At 44.8% G+C, this 20,617-nt stretch overlaps 1 protein-coding gene across 1 annotated transcript in view; it reads left to right on the top strand.

Annotated features, from left to right (window-relative positions):
* Positions 1–20,617, top strand: part of COL27A1 (collagen type XXVII alpha 1 chain) — a 110,096-nt gene that overhangs the window by 75,316 nt on the left and 14,163 nt on the right. Inside the window, exons 31-46 of the mRNA XM_063316305.1 lie at positions 85–129; positions 721–774; positions 1,249–1,302; positions 1,644–1,697; positions 3,217–3,270; positions 3,630–3,683; positions 4,632–4,739; positions 12,085–12,138; positions 12,507–12,614; positions 13,340–13,393; positions 13,752–13,805; positions 17,472–17,528; positions 17,884–17,937; positions 18,869–18,922; positions 19,665–19,718; positions 20,443–20,496. Of these exons, the coding sequence (XP_063172375.1) occupies positions 85–129; positions 721–774; positions 1,249–1,302; positions 1,644–1,697; positions 3,217–3,270; positions 3,630–3,683; positions 4,632–4,739; positions 12,085–12,138; positions 12,507–12,614; positions 13,340–13,393; positions 13,752–13,805; positions 17,472–17,528; positions 17,884–17,937; positions 18,869–18,922; positions 19,665–19,718; positions 20,443–20,496 (966 nt within the window). The remainder of the gene's footprint in view (positions 1–84; positions 130–720; positions 775–1,248; positions 1,303–1,643; positions 1,698–3,216; positions 3,271–3,629; positions 3,684–4,631; positions 4,740–12,084; positions 12,139–12,506; positions 12,615–13,339; positions 13,394–13,751; positions 13,806–17,471; positions 17,529–17,883; positions 17,938–18,868; positions 18,923–19,664; positions 19,719–20,442; positions 20,497–20,617) is intronic.

The following is a 20,617-nucleotide window of genomic DNA, read 5'->3' as shown; positions in this document are numbered from 1 at the left end:
TCCAAAAGTGTCTGAGATGTTTTGCGATATCTTGGCAGGACTCATACTGACCTTCCATCTGAATTCAAGCCTTTGTATTTGTAGGGAAAGATCGGTGAAATGGGAGAGACCGGTTCTAATGGCTTCCTTGTAAGTCCCTCCTGCATCTTGCTTCATACCAAGAACAATTAATATTTTGTCAGAGACAGCAGTGGAGAGAATCCATAGGAGACGATTCCCACTTCTTATGGACTTACCAATTCAGGGGAAATATTTTCCCCTCCTTTTTTATTGCTATTTTTCTGATTTTTAATTCTTCTTTTTCTTCCCCTGGGCCTTGCTGGTAGTGTCTGTGAGTTTCAGTTTTACCCCATTTCTGATTTCCACCATCTTTGAAAAGCTTCTTTCATCCCACCTCCATATTAGTTTGGATTTTTTTTTAAAGTTCTCACTAAGTTTTGTGCACATTTCTCTGATCAGTTTTGCCTTACATGTGAAGATTTTGAAAGCAAATTTCCCTGATGATATAATTCATTTTTATGCATTATTTTAATTGTGGTGGTGGCTAGCTCTTTGAAAACTCATTCATTTTTCCCCCTCTCTTCTTCCCTCTCTCACACACAATTATAAAGCTGAATTATTTCATTTGGAGAAGTGGAAATATTGAAGGGCAACCAAATTTATGAGAGAGGTTGCGTCTAGTTTGGAGTTTGGACTCTTCATGGACTTGTTTAATTGCAGGGCCTCCAAGGATCTTCTGGACCACAAGGAGCAAAAGGACCCCCAGGAGATTTGGCAAGTAACACAAGCAAATTTCTGCCTTTGTATCCACTCCTGTCCACTCCTCAATCCCTCTCTTGACCTCCTATCTGAGCCGCTTGGAGAGAGGCCATGTGGAGGAACACGAGAAGTCTTCTTCAAATGAGCCACCGTGTTGATGCATCTCTGTCCGCCTTGTCCACTCCCTTAGCTCTTTGGACAAAATGGGGTCTTCCCTGAAGATGCCAGGGTTGAACCCAGGTCCTGTATTTGATATAATTTGATGAAAAGCAATGAATTAAATACAGTTATTATGATAAACTGAAACTGCAATTTGACTGGAAGTTTTGGAGGGATGGCCAGAAATGTTTCTTTGTATGTTGAATCTCCAGGCAACTAGGAACTTAGGCCAATCACTCAACCAACTCACCAATCATATACATTTAAGATCCTGGCCTAGTCTAGAAAGATGCTTTGTATGTTTTTAACTTTGTGTGTCTGTCTTTTCAGGGACCTCAAGGTCCACCAGGTCCACCCGGCCCTTTGGGAGAAATTGGACATAAGGTAGGATATGATCCCCCCCCTCGCTTTCATTTTTGTACAATGCTGTTAGAATTTTCTGGAATCCACCCAGCTTTTGGGAATCCCCAAAAGTCTGAACTGGGGGATGCACCCTGGATTAGAAAGTCAGGGAGGACAGAAGGTGGTTGATATCAGGAGAAGGTTTCCAGAGCAGAAAACCATCATAACAAACCTGAAAGTTTTATTATCCTGGAAATGAAAGATTTGCTTTTTGGCTCTTTTTATCTTAAATCTGGGTAAAAAGAAGCAATCTCGTTGCTCCTTTCCAGCATGTCCTGACCTGGATTGTTTTCTCCATTTATTTTTCTTCCATCCTCCTTCAGGGACCACCTGGTGCAGCAGGGCAGCGAGGACTTCCAGGGGAACCTGGCATGAAGGTAAGGGAGAGAGAAGATCATCCCTTCTCTTTAGGTGACCATGACTCTGCTATCCCGGCTAATGCTGGGTTTGTTGTTGCTGATGACTGTATGAAGGTAGGGGATCTCATATCTCATTTATGGGCCAAGATCTCATCCAAGAATTTGATCCATTTTTTAATGTAAATCAGGGATGGATTGGGCGGAAGGAAGGAAGGAAGGAAGGAAGGAAGGAAGGGCTATTGCTATTGTTCTTCTCTCTCTTAAGTGACAAAAGGTATTATCAAGCGCATCAGCCCAAAGATGGGTAGGAATTTCAAGGCAGACTGATAGAATCCTAGGATTGGGAAGTAGTGGTTAGTGTCTGGGAAGTAGTCTGGACTGGGACCTGCTAATGTATTGCTGGAGAGAGTTTTACAGTAAAAGATAGGATGACCCAGATATATTCATACAACTTGGTCCCCCAGTGTTATGTAAAATGCCAGTGCCGTGCAGCTTAATCATGAGATCCCATCCCATCCCATCCCATCCCATCCCATCCCATCCCATTCTTAGGAATTAAATTCAGTTTTCTTTCAGCTTCTTGTGTCTTCTCATCCATCTGGTCTGTTTGCTTTGGAAAGCCTTCCAAGGCATTGCTGGAGCTACTGTGTCTTCAGACCTCTGAGGGTCTCTCTCTCTTTTAATCTCCACTGGTCCTGCCTGAAGTTTGGCCACCCCCTCCTTTGCCATCTCAGGAATGAAAAAACCCCTTTATCTGCCTGGCTTTCTGACTTTTCTAGCAGACTCCTGGGGAGTGAGCTCATGTTTCAAGCAGGAAGAGGATTCTGCATCTGCTGGAGAAGTCTTCAGCCGTGCTCCTAAAAATGGTGTGCCCAAGGTTAGGATTAGCTGAACAGCTGCTCCTTCAAGGAACTGCATTTTGGAGGTGGGGGGGGGGAAGAGAAACTTATTAAAAGAAAGCATTGAAGCAAACAAACCATTTTTACATCTCCCAAGATGGTCACAACTTCATTCTACATTGGTCAGATGATCCCTTCCACCTTCCCAGCACGGCCACTTGCCCGGTCAATTTCCTTTGGATGTGCCTTCTTTATTTCTTCATTTAACTTATGACATTCCTGTCCTATTGCAGCAGCTAAATCAGTCTTCAGTTCTTGTATTTTGCGATATGAAAAGATGTATCTTTGCTTTTATCACACAAAAATGAGGGATTTAGCTTCTCTTAGAGTTTCAAGGAGAAATGAGGACGTTTCAGAGTGAGGGTCCAGAAGCAAGGATGGCATGGTTTGACTTGGATGTAAGTCCATTTTTGCTACATGGCAGACTTTAGTTTGCCCTTTGATTATCAGTTGCACCCTCTTATATTATAGGCTGCATCACTGTCTTATAGGTTCTACCCCTTGTATTATAGGCCCCACCTCTTATGCCAAGAATCTGACATTCTGAGATCCTTGCAGTTGTGCTTCATACAATTTCCTCACTCTTCTTGTTTCTAAAGCTAACTTCAAATATCTCTTCTCCTTTTTGCTGTTCCTAGGGTGATCTTGGTCCACTTGGGGTTCCTGGAGAACAAGGGTTGATTGGTCAACGGGTAAGTACAAACCCACCCATGTCTCCCTCTCTCTGGCTGCATGGGCGTATTGACATTTATTGTCCCAATAAGGTATATAGATTCCATGACAATTCTGAAATAAGCTCCCTGCTCCTGCCAAATTTGATTTCAGCCCTGGGGGCAGGTTGAGAAATGCTGGTCTTTTTTTTTTTTTTGGCATTGAAGGACATTGAGGGCAAGACTGACCTAAACTAGGAATGTTACAAGTAGGTTCCAAACAAATGAAACTTTGGGGTTTGCTAATGTAGAACCTGTCATGGTGAGAACTTCAAGACTTGAGATTATGTCTTGTTGTAGATGATGGCGCCTCCCAATGATCTTTCTATGTTTCTTTCTAGGGAGAGCCTGGCCTTGAAGGAGACAGTGGTCCAGCAGGGCCAGATGGGCTCAAGGTACATTGCATTCTTCCATTCTTATTATCTGTTTAGAACCATATCCTGTTTCTCTGACTCTCACTTTCCCAGGGCCTTTCTTCTCTAGGAGGGATCTGAAGAAATCCTCTTCTTAGAAAGGGTCGCTCTAGAATGCATGGGTATCTGTTGCTCTGTGCTGTTTCCATTTTTGTTGGATTAGAGGAACTGAGCAGCTCCATTCCAGGGGGGGAAAAAAGTCAGTTTACAACATCCTGCCCAATAAATTAAAAAAAAGAAAAGAAATTCCTTCAGTAGCATGTTATGTTACTCCATCCAGGTCTTTTGCTGTTCTATCACTGAAGGTTAGACCAAGAGAAAATCCCTTTTTAAGAGAATTTTCTATTTTTGCTTTTTTCCCCCTTCCGTTCAAATGGATTTCATCTGTGAATGTCCCTGCAGGTAGAAAAACTGGCGTCTCAAGGAGAGAAAAGATCTACCCATGTGTACCTTTTTTATTTTACACTTGCAGGGAGTTTTTACTTTCCATTATTTTGCTGAGCCTGTAGACCAGTGTTTGCCAACCTTGGCAACTTTCAGACGTGTGGACTTCAACTCCCAGAATTCCCCATGCTGGCTGGGGGATTCTGGGAGTTGAAGTCCACACATCTGAAAGTTGCAAAGGTTGGCCAATACTGCTGTAGACCCAGCGGTCAAATCTCCTTTGCTGTCATATACATTTTGTGGTAGGGATGCGAGAATTCCCTGTTTTTGCTCTTAAATCCTTCTCATCTCTCTATGCACATGTAAAGGAGAAAGTGGTCGATTCAGAGGAAGAGAAAAGCTTTCCCATTTCCTTTCCTGCTTCCTCCTCCACCCTGTTCCTCCCCCAGCTCCATTGCTTTCTAGCTCAGCTGCGAGATCGTACTGTGGTTCTCATTGTTATTCCCGAGCCAACGGGAAAGCGTGTTACCCATTTGTCTCTTTCAGGGAGACAAAGGACAACCCGGCCTGGAAGGAGAACGTGGGGACAAGGGGCAAGAGGGGGTCCAAGGAAAAGAAGGGCACCCTGGCGATCCTGGAGTCACAGGCATCCGAGTGAGTTTGAAATGTTGGTTGATGTTCCTTCTGCCTTGTTGAACTGGCATTGACCCTTGCGGGAGATGCCATGCTGCTGTTTGTGACTCTGGGGATTTTGCAAGCCTAGCAAAGGGAGATCATGCTAGGGAGACTTGCTTGGGTAGCATGAGATACAACGCTGTCTTTGCCTCTAAGATTGTCCTAACAGCCAGGAACCACCCTGAGATGAGGAGCAGGTCTCTAGTGTTTATTACTGCTACATAAGACCGAAAATCCTAACAAACTGAAGAAGCGTGGGAAAAACCCAGACAGATAAACCCCAAAAGTCAAGGCGGGTCTGATCTGTGTCTCTTTGAATGGCTGCTTAATTCCTCACTACTACGCATGCGTTTTCCCCCCTGGATAGGGGCCCCCTCCTGCTCGCCATCAGTACTCATGACAAAGATAGAGGTTGCGTGACATGCAACTCACATCAGCATATGTGCGAGGAGTGGTAACTCATAGACCCAGCCTAAGTGGTGGAAGATAGCTCTCTTGAGGCAAATCCTTTTTTATTAAACTGATCTCTGCTGGAGTTGGGGGAATCTCCCATTGCTTCCTTGGACATTTATTATTTGTGGTTTGATCTACTGATCTAAACCAGGGTTCTCCAAAGTGGTCAGCATCGACCCCTAAGGGTTGATGAGACCATCTAAGGGGCTGATAAATGTCTGGGGGTCAAAAGGGGCTCAGTAAATGTTTGGGGGTCAATAGGGGGTTGATAAATGATGGAAGATCAATTGGAGCCAATCTTTTGGGGTTCTTTTGGGGTTCCTAGTCCCTAGTCCTAAAGGCTAGCAGCGAGACAGTGTTACCCAGGTTTAGATGGTCAGCTTCCAGTGAGAGTGACCTTGAGTTGTCATTATTATTGTTGTTGTTATTAGTACTATTAGTTGAAGTGGTATTTATTAAATTTATTTTCATATAATAAATGTTTGGGGGGTCGATGAACGATCTGAAACTTCATGAAGGGGTTGATAAGCAGAAGAGTTTGGGGACCCCTGATCTAAACTATAAGTTTAGACTAAATCTCCCCAGTTTCTACAGGTCACAAAACTTGAGTTTTGCAAGGGGCAGATTTGTGTCTCTGGCCCGGGGCCATCTTTTTGCCTTTTTATCCAATCATTGTGCAGTCACAATAAAATATGCGCCTATTCAGATCTGGATGCAGCTCTTTAGAACTCTAATCTGGATCGCGGGAAGCGCCACCCACGTGAACAGCTACTCCCCATGTGGATTCGGGGCTGAGAAGAAACCAAGTCACAGGCAGACAGGCTCCCTCCACCTTTTTTCCGAGAGCCAAGACAAGGAATGCTTCAAAACATACATGCATACGACTTTAAGTTAGATTGAGTTATACAGCCTTATTCAAGCGGCTTGAATGGATGCTGTGTCCCCTCTGCCAAGCTGAGTGGTGCCGTGGCATGCATCTAATTTCATTTTTAAATGCAAAAAGGAGCCAATATAATTTTGCTGGCTCGCAATCGCTTTCTTCTGCTATTATTTTTGGTGGGGTTACAGCACCATCTCCAATTTCAGGATAGAACGTTGAAAAGGAAAAGCACGCAGGCCAGCATGCAAGCATGCTAAACAATAAGGACGATTCCTGGTGATTTCAGATGATGTCCATGTCATTTTTAAAGCAATAACATGGAACCACTTTGCCGTTGTTTGAAACTTCCTGATGGTCTCCCATCCAAGTACCAGTCAGAAGTAAAGCCTTCGATCCCTCACATGGCTCTGGGTGACTTCAGGGGCCCATGCGTGTAGCTTTCTTGGCCATAAAACTGGCTGGCCACGATCTTCTTCCAGAATATTTTTCAACTTCCCAGTCTACCTGCAATCTTGAGATATCCTGGTGGACACATGTATCCTGATGAAACACTGATCCAGGCTGGATCTGTTGTAACTGGTGCAGGTTGCTTTCTGCATCGCAACACACACTTGCAAACATGTCTTCTGGTTTCAGCATCATGTCCTTTGCAACCTCCTCCCTTTTCATCCCCATTTCCCAATTCTGTCCTTGCTTTGCAGGAGTTGGTCATTTGGCCACAGATTCCACCTCCAATCCCTCCCTCCCTCTGTGTTGTTTCCTTCTTTCTGGATTCCCGTGGACGGTCTGGAGCCAGAAATGGGTTACCTGGGATGGCTGTGGCCTCTGTGGGCACTGCTATTCCTTTTGATCCAAACATTGGAGAGATATTTGATCAGCAAGACTGGAGAAAAAGAGGGAAGAAGGAAGAAACAGGGTGGAGGGGGAAGACCAGGAAGAATTAAGGAGGCAAAAAGCTGAAGAGGAGGAGAAAGAGAAGTAAAGGTGGAAGAGGAGAATGGAATAATAGAGAAGGAGGAAGTAAGTACAGGCAGAAGAAGAATTAGAGAAGGATGACAGAAAAAGTAGAGGAGGAGGAGGAGAGAGGAAGGATTTTGAAGAGAAGGAAGGGGAAGAGGAGAGATGGCCAGCTCAGCTGAAAGTCTGGATGCCATGCAGAAGTTATGATGAGCCTTTACAGGAGGAGATATGGAGAGATGATTGAACTTAGCTGGTGGGCCACCTTGACTACAAGCATGCCTATCTCGGCTCCATCCTCTGCAGAATCCTCAGCAGCGATTCATTCACGGTCCCACGGTCAAGATCAACCAAAGAGTCCATTCTACACCCATCAGTGACTTGCCAGCTGCCAGATCCAGCCCACCAGGGGCCACTAGATGTTTCTCCATAAATCTTGCTGCAAGGGGGCAAGTCTTTCATGTTACTCCCTCTGTAGTAGATTCGGGGAGCCAGGAGTTGTGCGCCGAGGGGTGCCAACTGGCAAACCCAGGCTGAAGGCTTTTCAATGGCTCTCTGTTGCTGAGCACTGTGGTTTTTTCGTAATGTGCTGCCTTTCGTATGCCGTGAGTATGAACTAAGCCGACTTTTGCCGTCCCAAGAAAGCAATTGTGGAGCCTGTCTGTAATGAAACACATCATGCCGGGGAAAATAACAGTTCCTTGACTTGGTCGCAAGGAAGGGAGCTCAGTTCTTCCTTTTTAAATGGCTTCTCTCATCTTCCTCGCCGTGTATTTAAGGAACATTTCATAATTGACCCTACCATCAGCTGGAGCTCTTTGATACTAGAGGAGCTGCAAGATCATCTGGGCATCTTCAGCTGTGGAGATTCGCAAGTTTCTGGTCTTCCCCGCTGCGCTTCTTTTCAAGGCACAGAGGCTCCTTGTGATGGAAAACGTCGCCACGGCTTGGCAAGGCATGTTGGCAGCAAGAGCTGTGGTTTACAAAAGATAATTTCTGTTTTGCCATCTGTGGTTTGGGGTGATGAATGGACAAGCAGAGCTATGTCTTAGTGGAGACAGGAGTCAAATTATGCAGCTGAGAGTGAAGGGGCAAAGTCAACTTTGAAGTCTCTTCCTGTTTCCAGCCCGGAGCATTCTCCTTTGCGTTCCTTTTTATTATAGATTTATTTTCTGCCTTTTCTTCCCTTTTTTATAATGCACATTTTGGTCCACGTTTTAGGCTCGCCTGAGAATCTTCATGTGCATTTTATCTTCCAAACAGGCTCATTAACTGGAAATCTGCATTTTTCTCTTATCTATGGATTTATTTATTTTTTTTGGTCAAGTACTGTTAGCAGAACATTTGGATAATGTTGGACATTTGCACAAGTCAATGATCATGGTGATCCCATCTGCATATTATTTGCGGAAGTGTACTTTGGGTTGGTTCCCGTGAAAATGGGGAAGAAATTAAATCTTTTGGGCATCCCTAGCCAGGATGGGTGTAATAAGATGTTGAACTTGGGTTCTTGACAACCTCATGTTTGTGGAAGAATAGGAGCCAAATAATAGTTAAGTCTGAGACACGAGTGAGCCAAATCTCTCTCTTTTTACCATTTCTGTGTGAAGTGTGCATAGAGTCTAGGGAAGATTGAAGGCCATCAAGAAAACAGTCTTTTTCATGTCTTCAGTAGGCGTTAAAAGTCTTGGTGAAGGTGTCCTGACCTTCTCCAACCCGAAACATCCTTCCGATGTGTTAGATAACAATGGCGAGATTCTGGGAACCATCATACCGCCCATCTCGAAGGCCACAAATTGTGGGAGATAGCTTTATCTTCTGCCCATCCATGAAATGTAAACTTTGGAGACTTATGGAAAGTTTCCTAGGTGATAAATCCACGGGATATATGAGGGGAAAAAAAACTATATTATTAATGGAACTGAACTCCATTGCACTCTAGCAACTCTATTTTTTTTTTAATCCGAAATGTTTGGCTTTCGTCTCTGATCTTAGGATGAGCAACTTTTTTATGACAGCGTTGATTTTTCATCTTGGTCAGCTGTTTCGGCCCTTGTGACTCACTCTTCAGTCCATTCAGTGCGTTTTGATCTGCTGAATAGAAATTAGTTTCTCCCCCCTGCCCCCCCGCCGTCTGGGGCCCACCCTTGTGGCAGGCGTCCTGTAGCAATTCATGAGAATTCTCCAGAGGGAACTCCCAAGAATTTGTTGAACAAATTAAAAATGGCTCCTAAATAAATAAATAAGACATCCTTCTGTGAATGGGGCTGGGAAATCTTCCTTTAGCAATACAGAGGAGGAGAAAATGGCCATAGCACTTCTTCCTTCGGTGTTTAATTGGCAGGAGTTTTTGCTTGTTCGACATTTGGGATGGCGAGCTTCATCCAGCTGGCATTTGGTTTTGAATTAATTCAAGCTGGAAGGAGAACAAATCTGAAATGAATCTGTAAGATTTAGCATGTCCTCTCCATGGATTCCAATGTAAGGGTCCCTGTCTTTTTCTCCCTGTCCCCAAATTCCTGGAAGGAGACAATGATCTAGAATTAGTGTAAGGAAGGCGGTAAATGATTGGCCTTGAACAGAATTGTATGTGCACAATTTCCCAGGACAGTGACTTTATCTCCGTTAAATCCGTTCTCCATCCCACTGAAATCCGAAGGAAAGATTAAAGGTCCATGTCATAGTTTTCTTGGAGAGCTGCTACCATTGTAGGCATTATCAGATTGGAGAAGCAAATGGTCTGATCTGCTCTGGCATCTTCAGTCTTCTTAGGGTCTTCCAGGACTTAGAACCATGTTGAGGTTTTCTGCCGAATTTGATCAAAGTATGAAGGACCAATTCTAGATTTTTTCCTCTTCCTGTTTTGGATAATCCTCCTTTCTATGACTCTCTCAGTCCAGATCCTCATGAGTCTTAGATGGCTTTGATTATTAGATGGACCATCATCTTCTAGGGACAGAGAAGATCTTATGTGTTGCCTCTTATTTATTGTACTGGAGATTGCTTCTCCTTTGAGGAGCACATACAGTCTCCTCTTATTCTCCTGGTAGGTTTCCCATCTGCTTCTTGTGTGCTCAAAAGAAGCCCATCTGTGTTTCTCCTATAAACACCCATTCTCTTTTTAGAAATGTTGGGAACTTATCTCCTAGTGTCTCCTTATCTAGAGATTAAATGGTCAATAGCGAGGACTGGCGCTTGCTATGATTTTGTAGGAAAACCACTGGTAGAAATTTCCTTGGTGTATTTTCCTCCATGTAACAATGGCTTCGGATGTCCCACCCTTCCAATTTCCTTTGACTGCATATGGAAACACTGGAAGTGAATTGGGAATTGGACACAAGAGACTATTGCAAGCACTGGAGCTAAGGACCTTGGTACTGAAGGGGGAAGAAGCTCTTCTACTGAGTTAAGCTGGCTGGGAATTTTGGAAGTTGGAGTCCAAACATTTGGAGGGTGCCCAGTTGGGGAAGGCTGTTCAGTGTCTTGAGGATTCATATGGCCACAGTGGAATAAGTACTTCCCACATTCAGCAATTGCATTTTTTTCCTTTCCCATCTGAAGTTATGAATCCTTAATTCCCCACCGAGGGCTTAGTCAGAGTGAGTGAGAGAATGCAGATGAAATGTGTTTCTGATAAGTTGGAAAGGACTTAGATAATTGGGGGCCAGCTCTCTAATTCTGCAAATTTCCTGGAGACATTCTAGCTGTCATCTGTGTGGCCAAGGGTTTTTCTTGGACAGTCTTTGATTAAGGGATGTTCTTCTAGGACTGGCTGGAATGTCATAGAAAATGACAGGGAATCTGGTGAGCATCTCCTTGTATCTGTATTTATGTTGACTACATGGATGCTTTACATGAGCCCCTTTCTTTGTTCAGGTGTCAGTAATACATCCAGATCTTACATTTGTGATTGCAACGTGTTCCTGTATCTTGGGTCCTTCTAAGCATTCTCTCTGGACTTGCTTCCTCCCATTGTCCCATATCTTACCCATGTCTAGTCTAGAACTGCAGAAGGTTCTCCCATCCAGACAGACGTATCTGGAGATAAACCAAGTGTAAGTTTCCTCAGCATCTGTCTTCCGCTTCTAAAATCAAGAGATCTGAAGAAGAGCAAGGTTTTGCCCAATGGGATAACATAAAAGCCCTCTTGAAAGATCCAGCTCCTCGTCTGCAAGAACATTGTATAAATTCGTTATTTCGTCTACTCTCCAGCAGCTGTTGTGCTCTGTCCCACCAATTCCTTGGCCCCGCGCCTGAGGACTGCAGGACTCATCATGAAACAGAGGCCCTTGGCTTCCCTATTCAAAGTGATGAAATGGAGATGAGTCATCTCACATCCCTGGGAAAATACCTAGCAGCTTTCCCTCTCTTCTTCCCTCCCCCCATTTTTTTTTTTTTTTTTTTGCTTCAGGGCATTTGTGCACACGTTTGCTGGTGGAAATTGGGCGTTATCTGGACCTATTCTCTCACTTCCCCGATCATGGAGGAACCTTTGTAATCTTGTTTCCTTTTTGCTTTATTTTTAAGTGGATCCGTTGTATCCCTTACTTAATTCCTAAATAGTATAAGCCTAAGTAACACAAATTAAAATGATAAATTAGGGGGATTTCTCACTAATCCCCAGATGTCCTGAATGGGAATAAATAATGAGGTGGAAGGAAACTTTTAGTTAAAGGCACAGTTGCACCAGAAAGTCTCAGTAATGCTTCATCTGTCCACATCAGATAAGCTGGTTCTGTAACTGCTTTCTGCTGAGCAGGGAAAAAATGTATTGCAACATTTGGGCAGTGTGGGACTGGAAAGAGCCTTGTGTTCCAGCTCTCAAAGTAACCGTGGAAATATATACTGTACTAGATTACTGTATTTTGCTTTGAAATGTGAGTCAAGGTAGAAAGGTGGTAGCAGGACTGCAGATAGTAATCCCAGTGATAAAAAAACATGGTGGTGTGAAATGGGTTCTAGTGCGAAAAAGCCTGTCTAATAAAACTCTTGACTTTGGGAGGTCTTGAACTTTGATGTCCCACTTCTTCTCAGGGCCCAGAAGGAAAACCAGGCCATCAAGGAGAAAGGGGCAAAACTGGACTTAAGGTATGGACGACTCCATGTTTTTCATTCCTATGATAATCTCCTGTGCTTTCTGTTGGGCCTTTTCTCACGGAGTTGACAGCCTGGGAGGATTCAGATGATAGCAGTGGATTAATTGAATTGTTTCATATAGAAGCATCCTCAGAATGCAGAGAACAAGCCTTTCAAGGAGAGATCTCAGCTGGCTTCTTCTGTGACATGTTAAATATTCCTTTTTTCTAAAAAGTAAGAATTAATTTGTGTTGCTTTGTTGGGAGAAGCTTTCTGACCTGTGCTCTCCTCCCCTTTCAGTTTAATGGAATAGTCATGGCCTAGACAAAAGTTTAGGGATTTGCATGGTTTCAATCGCTGACGTGTCTGCTCTTTTTCAGGGCAGCAAAGGTCACGAGGGACAACTTGGAGAGACTGGCCCACCAGGACCTTTGGGCTCAAAGGGGACTCAAGGCCCCAAAGGATCAAGAGGTACCCTTGGACCTACGGTGAGAGTTAGCACTTTAATTAATTTAATTAACTTAACTCTTGAGGCATAATCCATTAAAACTTTTTTTTCCCCAGTTACCTGTGATCTACCCAGTCATTTTTTTTTTTTTTTTTGCCTTGGGGAATCTCTCACTTGTTTGGGTCTCTTCCCATCCCGTCACCCAAATGGGATCTTTTGTAAGCCTCAGGGCAGGGTTGTACCAGATGACTCAATCAGTCAGGTGCTGATTGTTCAGAGGCAAGGTTTTATTGATATATTCTAATAAAATACAATAAACCACATTCTTTCCCCTCTCTACCTACCTGAGCACTGAAGTAATATTACTTTGACTCACCAATCTCAGGGTACCAATGTAAGTTGGGTTCCCTTCTTAAGGGTCAAAGATGATCATATGTTTTGTCTAGGAGTAGCCTGAGGTTCAGTCCAGTTGGTGATGAGCCTCAATGAGACAAGGTGTTTTTTTCCCCCCATTATTGGGACCACTGTGAGAATGAGATGCTGGTCTAGAAAAGCCCCAGGTCCTCTTGGGTATCATCCCTCTGGATTCTGAAATCCAGGTTCCCCAGGGAAAAGCCTTGAGAATATGAATATTTAGAGGCTAAAAACAGAGCTTTAAAGAGGGTGGATGGAGAAGAAATAAAGAAAAAACATTTTCCCTAGTAGAAATTCTGGACCAATGCTAGGAAGAACAAGGATGGAACTGTCCCTCTGTTGTCTTTGCAGGGAGCTCCTGGCCGAATGGGTGTCCAAGGAGAGATGGGATTAAAAGGATATCAGGTAACCATTGTTTGGGACTGTCTTGGCTACACTAGACTACCTTTTAACAGCCATACAGTGGTCTCTGTGTTATTTACCTTGCTGCCTTTTGGTAATCAGCAGCTGATTTTTTGCTTGGGACATCCCACCTTTTTCTCAAATTTGCCCCCTTTCTCCACCACTGGAGCTTCAAAACCCATAGGATGAGGGGTGGGATGGAGTACGGGGAGGTAGGTGGGAGTCCTGGAGTCCAGGAACAGATGGCCAAATCAGGCCATTGGTCCGTGTTGCTGAAGACCATTTGCTAAGGCCCCTGTGCCAGGGTAGACTTCCATGAAGGATGGGATTTCATTGTCATTCCCTTTCTTCTCTTCTGCAGGGACACCCAGGATCACCAGGCCCCATTGGGTTCCCTGGGGCTAAGGGGGAAAAGGTAAATGGGCAGAATGGATGCTGTGTAGGAGAGTTCAAAAGAAGGGAAGGGGATTAATATGGTCCATCTTGGAAACACTTCCTTTGTTGCGATGAGCATTCGATAGAGCTATTTTTCACTCTGCCTTTTAAGCCTGGCAATTTCTACACTGGCATCATCCAACCATTGCTGTGGTGAGATATCAGGAATGAAGGAGATAGGCAGGTATTATAACAATAGTGGCTGGGTGGTCAATCACTAGTGAGGAAATAATTAGGGTTTCAGGCAGGGACCCTTTTTCTGGGCTGGGAAGCTAAGCAGGGTCAGACCTGGTCATCCTTGGATGGGAGGGCTGTCAACTAGACTGTGAAGTGGAACAAACATCTCAGAAGAAGATGGTGGCAAGCTACTTCTGTACTGGTGCCAGGAGAACAACACTGAGGTTTCCACAGAGCTGCCAGAAGTCAAACTTGACTTAAGGGCATCTTCACCTTCTTTGCACACAATTGTTTAAGTGGGGGACGGGGACACTGTCTCAGACAAACGTTGCCAACCATCTGGTGCTCCTCAGATTTTTTTTGCAGTGGAATGCATCCTTCCTCTGCTAACCTCCTCCTCAAAATCTCGAGCTCCACACCTGCTTCTGTAGGGAGTCCATGCCAGTTGGGTGTTTTCTTCTTCTTCCCTCATGCTCCAGCCCCAGACTTTTGCTTCATTGATTGAACAGTAACCAAGTCCAGAACCACTCAGTGACTCGTATTTTTTCCCTCCTGCTTTTCAATGGCATCTTGTCCAGAGCTTGGGGACAATTCCCAGCAACTTTTGGGTTTCTACTTGTGCTTTTGAGGGAACCCAACTTCTTTTCTTGACTTTCTCAGTGTGGGAGGAAAGAAGAAAGGAGACACACAGATGTTCAGGGCAGAACCTGCAGTTGTGAATCTGTTCACTGCATGGAATGGCTTCCTGCACCATCAGGAGTCCCAGCCATGTGCGGCATCTTGGATGCTCCTTTTCAGAGGTCACACAGAAAGGATGGACAGACAGCAAGGGTGAAGCATCACCCATGCCTTTGAGACAGGGCCCAGCTGGACACTCCATTTCTTCCTTCCCCATGCATTTGGAAAAAGTTTGAAGAAAGGCCAGATCGTTGTTTTCCTCATGTTTTCATCGCTTTTATTACACATCCCTTTATCCTTTCTTCCAAGGGCACCATGCCCACCCCACCGATTACTCTCCCAACCATCCAAGGGTGGCTAAGCTGTGAAAGTATAAGAGTGTATATTAGATTTATAATATGGGGTAGGTGGGTGGGGAATTTGAACCCAACTCTTTCCCAGCTACTTTCTTTGATACATTGTCCTGACTTTCTCAGAATACACACCAGGCTTCCCCGTGCTGGTTGGGAATTATGGTAGCTGTAGTACCAACCATTCTGGAGGCTCCCTAGGAGGAGGATGTCCAACAGACCCTTTTGGGAAAGAACCAAAGAGAATGTCTTCATGCAGATACAAACAGGGAACTTCATGAGTTAAAATATCAAGGGATTAGATACTTCAGTGTCCTAGAGAGACGGTTTGTTCTTGGCTAGCTGATCCTCCCAACGTTGGCATGTTGTAGTGCTGTGGTGTATCCCAGTCAACGATTCTTCTTGGATTAGTATATCTGCAGCTCTTTAAACGGTCCTTGCCAAGCAAAGGGATTGTCCAGCTGGAAATCCACATTTTTCTCTCTTCCAGACTGCAGAATGATGCTTCCCACCCCTATCCTTTTCCATTTATAGCTGCTTCAGGTTCCTGATCCTGGACTTTTTTTTTCCCCATTAACTTTTCAAAACATGTAACTTATTCTTTAGGCCAGTGGGGAGCTGATACCGAGACATGGAGGTGGGGTCCACGTTGAGAGAGTTAAATCCATCCTTTCACACATGCCTTCTTCAGACATACACCCTCAATTTCACCCCCAGTTTACATATTTGCACTGCACAGGCTGGGGTGTTCTGCAATAGTAAGTCAAAACAGGGGCAAAAGCGTTTTCTTTTCCGTGAGATGATGGAATCTCACCATACTCCCAAATACGCATCACAGTTCCTTTTGTGCTGGGGGGAAAAAAATGGCTCGCTTTCCTTTTTAAGGCTGATCCGATGCCAAAACTTCCAGTTTTCCGCCACCCTACTCCGAATCATTAAAGGCAAAACTGAAATACTTTGGCCACATAATGAGAAGACAGGACACCCTGGAGAAGATGCTGATGCTGGGGAGAGTGGGAGGCAAAAGGAAGAGGGGCCGACCAAGGGCAAGGTGGATGGATGATATTCTAGAGGTGATGGGCTCATCCCTGGGGAAGCTGGGGGTGTCAACAACCGACAGGAAGCTCTGGCGTGGCTGGTCCATGTAGTCACGAAGAGTCGGAAGCGACTAAACGAATAAACAACAACAAAACTCCGAATCAAATGGCTCTTCTGCTTTCCATTATTCTCGTGTACACTTAAGCCATTATCAATTCATTGGACGCCTTATTTTGAGAAGAAGATAACGTGGGGAAAAGACCACAGGAAGAAGAATGGAATGGCATACAGTAGGTGTGGAAAACTGGGTGAGGAACAGGAGAACTTTCCTGAACGATAGCGTGGCGTGGTTTTAGAGGCTGTGCCTGCAACTCTGCCGTGATCTGTCGCAATGGCAAGGCAGGAGTGTAATTGTTTTCAGGACTGGCTTGTCTTCGTAGAAAGGAAGTGTGCGTGATTCTGACTTTATTAGTTTTTCTCAAAGCACCTTCAGCAAATTTTTTCCCCCTGCCAACCTGCCTTTTATGAGAAGTGTGGTCAGCTGGCCTTTCTGATCTCTCTCGCAAACAGCTGCTACGTCTAGTCTTGCAGCCTGATTCATTTTTTTTTCCTATATATTTTGGAGCATCGCTTTCTGCTTTAAATTCTTTTTGGACCCAGCCCAAAGGTGTCCTTTTACTCCAGCTGGTGTTGGGTATTGGATTATACGAGCGACAACAGCATTTTTGTTTGCTGCTTTTAATGGTCGCTATTGTTTGCGAGACTTCCCCCCCCCTTAAACTGCATTTTCTTTTATAAACTTGCTTTTTCTAATTGAGCAAGCTCTGCTCCCATTCTGAATAGAGCACGCTGTGCAATTATTGGTTGTAGAGGGGGGGGGGGAGTGTTTGCAATAAGAAGTTAGCCACCATGGTCATTGTATTGATAATAAAATAGTTATAGGAAAAATGCCATGTCCCATTCTGTTTTCTGCATTTTAAGCAGTGTTCAAGCTTGAGCAGGGAAGAGCAGTAAGGATGATCAGGGAATCAGAGATGAAGAGATCAAAGCAAAGGAGGATGTCTGAGTTGGGGAACTTGGGCCAGAGCAGTGCTCTTCAAACAGGGGGATGGATGTCTTACAGAAAACCAGTTCTCCATTGTTCTTGAATGCAAGTCAGGGAAAGGTGGATGTATGTTCAAAGAAGGCAGGTGCTGATGGGATGCTAGGAAAAAATGCAAGTGTTCCACATCCCTAGAGGTGCTGGGGTCCTCCTCCCTGGATGTGTTCAAGGAAGGGTAAGATGGCCATTGGTTGGGGGTGCATGGATTTGGATTCCAGTTGTGTGAGTCTTTACATCCATGCTGATCTAGCAATCTTTGGCAGGCGACCTGTCCTGTAAACCAAGTGTTTCCTGTTTGCAGGGAGAACAAGGCGATGATGGGAAGATGGAGGGACCTCCTGGAGCCCCTGGAGAGAGAGTAAGCTATCTGTTCTTCTCAGGGTTACTTATAAATTGGAGGTCTTCCCAAGGCAAACCAAAGTCTTGTGGCCATTGGTGGGCCTGTGCATGCAGGTGACTGAAAGCCTAACAGGTGGTCAGATGGACTTCCCACCTTGGGAAGAAGAGAAGGGATGGAACCAGCTGGACCTCTCTTGAGAGATACTTCATTAACTGGAGGGCATCACCCCAAAGTCCTTGCTCCTCTTGATAGTTATGGCCTCACCGTGAATGAAAACATGAAGCAAGAATTTGAAACACAAGGAGATATCTCATGTGGAACACAAGGGTGTATCTCATGTGGCTTTTGCATTTTTCTCACACTCTCTTTTTAGGGTCCCATTGGCAACCAGGGAGATCGTGGGGAGTCTGGAGACCCTGGTTATCCTGTGAGTCCTTCTCCAAATACCTGGTTAGGAAATTACCCATCTTGGGAATAGTCCTTGCTTCTCTCTGCAACCTTCTCTAGTAGCCTTGATCATGAGCAGCCTCTACTTGTTCCAACAAGATGCCAGTCCATTGCGGTCTACAAGTCCCATCATTGCCATTGACCATGATGGCTGGGGATGATGGGAATTCTAACCCAACACTTCTGGAGAGGGCCTGTTTGGGGGAAGGATAGTTTTGACATAGCTTAGCAGAAGAGCGGTGGCAGAAGGATGGAGGGACTGAGTGAGGAAAGAGTCACTGTTGCATTGAGTCATCCATCACATGTGCTGGAAGTATAGCGCTTGAAGCTTTCTCTGGGCATGGAAGCAGCAATTAGATGATGCAGCATCCCACTGTTCCTGGTCTTGCATTTTTGCCTATGATGGCTTTTTTCTATTACAGCTCATAATCTCTGGAGGCTTTCTCTCCTCCTTCTAATCATTTACATAGATGCTAATATAAATTAACCAAGGAACTTTTTTTTTTAAAGCTAAGCCAACCTGCTTTTATTCTTTGACACATTTTCCCCAGGGTAGACTTGTAAAATGCAGATGCCCCTGGTGTAATTCCTTTTTTAAAATGCAGTTCACTGCTGTTTGCATGGAATCTTCTGAGTGTACCTTTTCTCGAAAGCCTCTTTCACCAGAGGCACCAGGACTGTGTTTTATGCTAACACCCCCTCACACCCACACTGCAACATGGGGGGGGGGGGGGAGGGATCAGAATGCCCAAACTGACTTCCAGCAGATTTCATGGGGTGGGGCAGAAGAAGTTCCTTTACTCTTCTAGCAAGGGCAGAAGATAAGAGGGCAAGGGAAACTCTGCTTTGGGAAACATTCAAGTTTGTTGAATGAATAATTCACTTGGATTCTCTACGTGGTTTTCCTTTAGGGCCAGGAAGGACTTGATGGAGAACGAGGAAAACCTGGTCAGCAAGGCTTGCCTGTAAGGAAGTCCCTGTTGTTGTTGTTTTTGCTCCTCTACTGGGGGTCACAGTGGCATCCAAGGAGAGACTCCAGAATCCAAATTCCTTCTCACGCTGTGCTGACACTTCCTTTTCCTTCCCGGGGATCAGAGATGTAAAAGATGGTTTGCAATTCTGGAATCAGTTCTGACATGCTGGTGGTGCCACTGAGGTTCAGCAGGAGCTAGTGACTCTCCCACCTCCGGCCGAGTGGGGAATGCAAAGACTGTTCTTCCCCTAAGTGGCTCCCTCCAACTACAGGTAGTTCTCGACTTACGACCACAACCGGGACTGGAACTTCCATTGCTAACCAAGACAGTTGTTAAGTGAGTCATGCTCAATTTTATGACCTTTTTGGCTGTGGTCGTTAAGCGAATCCAGCTTCTCCCCATTGACTTTGCTTGTTGGAAGTTGGCTGGGAAGGTTGCAAATGACAATCACCTGACCCTGGAATGCCGTAACCATCGTAAGAGCGAGCCGGTTGCCAAGCACCTGAATTTTGATAATATGACCACAGGGATGCTGCGACAGTTGTTAAGTGTGAGGACCAGGTGTAAGTCACTTTTTCCAGCACCATCGTAACTTCGAACAGTCGCTAAATGAATGGTTGTAAGTCGAGGACTACCTGTAGTGTCCTGCTCAGCTCAGTCTTGGTGCTCTGTGAAAGATATTCGCCAGAGAGGTGTTTTCAAGGGTATAGTTTTTGTTCTTTTCTTTTCTCAGGGACATCCAGGACCGCCAGGCCGCCCTGGACCAAAAGGATCCAAAGGCAATCCAGTATGTTTGGAAAGCAGACGTGGCTAGTGGCTTTCTTGTGGCAGTTCTGATTTAGTGGGAGAGATAGTTATCTTGGACTCTGCTGTATCGCTTGGCTGAAGGCTACTTAACATCTGTTAAAAAAAAAAAGGCAGTCTCTGCATGCAGAATTTTAGCATACCTATGATCTGCTACATGTCTATGTCAGGAGATTTTTATTACTTATTTGTTTATAGCATGGAGGCATATTCAGCCTTGTAGACTTAGAGTGGGTGAGTTCAAGAGCAAGCTGTGTTTTCACCTTGGTCAGGAAAGATCTGAAGTCTCAACTGAAGGATGGTACCAGTTGGTTCTGGGCAAGTGCGCATTGAAGAACCTCAGTAGCTGAGGGACTATTGGGTGGATGAGGGAACTGGGGGACTCCAAGGAAGGGTTGGGCAGAAGGATAATCAGGGATGAATGGGAATTCCATTCCCGTTTTAGCGAGACCTTTCCCAATTTGCCTGCTCTAAATGTCTATACAAAGCAGGATCCACTTTGCACTGCAATCTGCCCCTTTTCGATATTTTTCAATTCATTAAAGACACAAGTACCCCCAAACACACCATAAACAAATGCGGAGATGGGGCAGGACAAATTTAACATTGGCAAAGATGAGAATCTGAGATCAGCTCTGCCTGACAGGGAGGTACTGCATGTTGAAATGATCTTTGTGTCTTTCCTTTTTTTCTTTTTTCCTTCTAAGGGTCAGAAAGGAAAACAGGCGCTGCGGGGTGCCAGAGGAAGTCGAGGGTCACCGGTAGGTGATCAATGGATTGCGTATACTGATCTGGGATAGCAGGTAGCCACCATATACCCACCACCTGCTGTGCATTTGCTGCACCTGATTACACCTCCCGAAAGGTCCAAGATCTTCCATC

The sequence above is a fragment of the Candoia aspera genome, chromosome 16 (genome assembly GCF_035149785.1).
Source record: "Candoia aspera isolate rCanAsp1 chromosome 16, rCanAsp1.hap2, whole genome shotgun sequence".
In the NCBI taxonomy this organism is placed as follows: domain Eukaryota; kingdom Metazoa; phylum Chordata; class Lepidosauria; order Squamata; family Boidae; genus Candoia; species Candoia aspera.
This window is presented reverse-complemented; position numbering and strand designations above follow the sequence as displayed.